This window comes from Dendroctonus ponderosae, unplaced genomic scaffold (assembly GCF_020466585.1).
Source record: "Dendroctonus ponderosae isolate FM_Combo_2020 unplaced genomic scaffold, Dpon_F_20191213v2 Dpon_F_20191213_8, whole genome shotgun sequence".
Classification (NCBI taxonomy): Eukaryota; Metazoa; Arthropoda; class Insecta; order Coleoptera; family Curculionidae; genus Dendroctonus; species Dendroctonus ponderosae.
In genome coordinates, this window is record NW_026019016.1 from 5,722,443 (window position 1) to 5,725,670 (window position 3,228).

The 3,228-nt window shown below is 44.8% G+C and overlaps 1 protein-coding gene across 1 annotated transcript; it reads left to right on the plus strand.

Moving 5' to 3' along the window:
* Positions 1–313: 313 nt before the first annotated feature.
* Positions 314–1,912, plus strand: LOC109534307 (zinc finger and SCAN domain-containing protein 16; the record flags this gene model as incomplete). Its single annotated transcript, XM_019899919.2, is given in 5 exon segments — positions 314–555; positions 616–972; positions 1,030–1,434; positions 1,494–1,636; positions 1,691–1,912. Coding segments are annotated over 5 exon segments (1,369 nt in total), but the record flags the coding sequence as incomplete, so codon positions are not given.
* Between the last annotated feature and the right edge of the window lie 1,316 nt (positions 1,913–3,228).

The following is a 3,228-nucleotide window of genomic DNA, read 5'->3' on the forward strand; positions in this document are numbered from 1 at the left end:
GCAAGGAATTTTATAAATTACATTTTTTGTATTTTCAATTATCTAATGCTGTCCGGTTAAACGCGTGTGGCTACGCCACTGAACCCCATACTTTCATTACCCTAAAAGATTTCTTTAGCCGGCTCGCCTGTCAATGGATACTTTTTCCTTAAACTAAATTAATTTGGGATTTAGCGAGATTCGCTCGCAAAGAAATTGAAACGAAACTGTGCACAATAAAAGGACGGGTCTTATTTCAAGCGCTCGGTATAAATACATAAAAATGATTAAGGACGAGGCGAAACTAGCATGCTACTTTAGCGGTTGTTTTCAGCCCAACTGGAGGAGTCGCAGCTCTTCAGCGAGTTCTCGCTGGTTTCTTCGCCAAAGAGCAAACGCGCCGCCTACTCTAACGGCCTTTCTTCGGATGGCTTTTCCTCCGAAGGCCGCTCAAACAGTCCGCTTCCCTTCAGGCCGCGCAGCGCTGAAGAAACTGCTGCTGCCCACGACCTGCTCTCGCTGTCTCAGAGCCTTCCGCCTCTTCCAGCGCCAAGTGTTGTTATGATCCACCACACCGTAAGAGCGAGTAACACTTTCCCGCCACCTGAATCTCCTCCAATAAGGCCACTTTTGCAGGTTCCCTCTGAAGAGGACTCCTCATCGCCCAGTCACTGCTACAGTCCCCTGTACATTGACCAGAAAAACCCAAACGACGGCAGGAATGCTCCAGTAAAATGCGAAGACTTCGAGGAAGCAGGCAGGCCCGCAACTTACGAGCCGCGTTCTGCAGGAATTTTCCAAGATAGGGAGCCAGTTATTGTGCAAAACACGTCCTCGCTCATCGCGAATTCTTCCCATCAGACCTCGCAGAAATTCTCTTTGGTGCAAAGCCAGCAGGAAGGCAACGTGGTTTATCTGGTGCATGTTTCAGGGGCCAAAACTCAGGAGGATGAGGGCCCGGAAAATCCTTCGAGCTCAGAAAGTCAACGCCCAGTAAATTCAGTGTCCATTACGGGAGATAAATCATCTCAACCCATGATTTTCTTGTAGGATTGTTCATCCAGAATCATGGAAGAAACAGCCGACCTCATAGTGCTGCCTCTTTCGCCTGAAGCTGACATTCCGGGCGCCAGAGAGTTCGTCGCTGAACCGCAAGAAGCCACTGGAAACTTGGGGGTTTTCACCTTCGAAGCTCACAGCAAGCATGCCCTGTGGAGGCCTTTGGAGGACAGCTGCAAGCAACCCAAAGAGGAGATTTGCTCGCTGTTGCAAAGCAACGAAGAGCTGTCTCTGGCTGGTCAAAACTCCACCATTTTCCTCATGGACCTGCCGGATCGCCGGCGGAAGAAGCGCGGCCGCAAAGAGGCCGACAAGATCTTAACCCTGGACTCGATGGGCGAGCTGCAGAGGAGAAAGGAAGCGAATCCGAGCAGGGACAGCTCGCCACCCAAAACGGTAACATCTCCATCTCTTCTGATGATTAATGGCCTTTGGCCACCCCGTGCTTGTTTCAGAAGTTCTTCAAAGTGATCGAGGACAGCGTCGAAGAAGACGAGGAGCCAATCGAGTGCGACCAGAAAACCAAATTCTGTTGCAGCGAGTGCGGCAAATGCTACGCCACATCTAGCAACCTCTCTAGGCACAAGCAGACGCACAGGTAACATGCTGGCGTTGATCCAGCTGGAGTAAAAACATTGGTTTTCTTTGCCAGAAGTCTGGATTCGCACTCGGCGAAAAAGTGCAACGCGTGCGGAAAAGCGTACGTGTCGATGCCGGCTTTGGCAATGCACCTGCTCACGCATAAGCTGGCGCACAGCTGCGAAATCTGCGGAAAACAGTTTTCCAGACCGTGGCTGTTGCAGGGCCATCTTCGTTCGCATACCGGCGAGAAACCGTATGGCTGTGCGCATTGTGGAAAAGCCTTTGCTGACAGGTACTATCATGCAAACAGTTCGAAAATACCAATTTTCAGTTGCACTCAGTTTCCCGTGTTCCACTCGAAGTCACTTTAGACTTACACTCATCCGGCATTCAGGGTGTCCCTGAAATGACTGTATGTATATCCAATGTTGCTGCTTCATTCTGCCGCTGCTGGGCGCCAAAGTTCTATAATTAATATGGTTTTTTCACATAATTTCTAAACGATGTTCACTAATTTTGGAATCAACAGTTTCTAGATCCGAAAACAACTCTAGTTTGCTATATAACGTTAGCCCAAAAATGCTTCGTTACGGGTTTACAGGGTGTGGAAATTTAATTAAAGGGATACGAAATAGTGAATTTCTTCAAAATTCATTGAGACATTGTAACGAAATTTTCCAGAAATTTATGGCTACGACAAGCGGTTGGGATTCTACAGTAGGATTTGTGGTAGGTGGACCAAATTGGCCTCATTTAAATGGGAACCATCGTTTGTATTGGCGTAGGTTCAAACCTAGTTAATTACTTAGTTAATCTATGGTTCAAACTGAGCTCGACTCATAAAAAGGGACTATAAGTGTGCATGGTAAGCACAGTTTAAGTATCATGTTATCATTTGACACTTTTGTATAATTTTGAAAATTTCCCCTCCATAAGGGCCAGTACAAACTTTTTCGTCTTCCCCCTGTAGCTGAAAGAGTAATTTTTTTGAACCAACCAAAGTCGATCTGTTATGAATTTTTTTCAAGTCTAACCATCGGTTCAGGAATAATTGGAAAAAAAAACTTTGACAAAAAAAAACAATTTTTGCGATTTTTCCTAAATTCTACATTTTAGTTTTAAAGTGATAACTTTTAATGGGAGGGTGAACCGATTTTTCTCGGTCACTCGGCTTGGGACACACATATGCACTTTGAATTCGACATTTTTCTCTTAGTGCGGGTGCATCTGTAGATCTGGTAAACTTTTCAAATACACATTGCGTTATTAAACTGACAGTGATTTTGATTTATCAATTATTGAGTGTGATATTATTGTGTTCGGTGCAGTTTATTTTATAACACTGATAACAACGAATCAACAAATTATCAAGGGAGAAGCTGCAGATACTGCAAATACTAGGTAAAGGGTGCTCATGTACTAAATGCCTGTTCGAGTTTCGCCTTCTTTTCAATTTCCAATTAAAGTACACACACAATTATACACACTAAAGCAGTTTAAGTGCAAGAAAATGCGGATCGTCCATAAATTTGCAGAAACATGTATTACAAACTTTTCAAAATCATGTTCAAACGACCGGGCATTTATCATTGCAAATGAGATTGCACA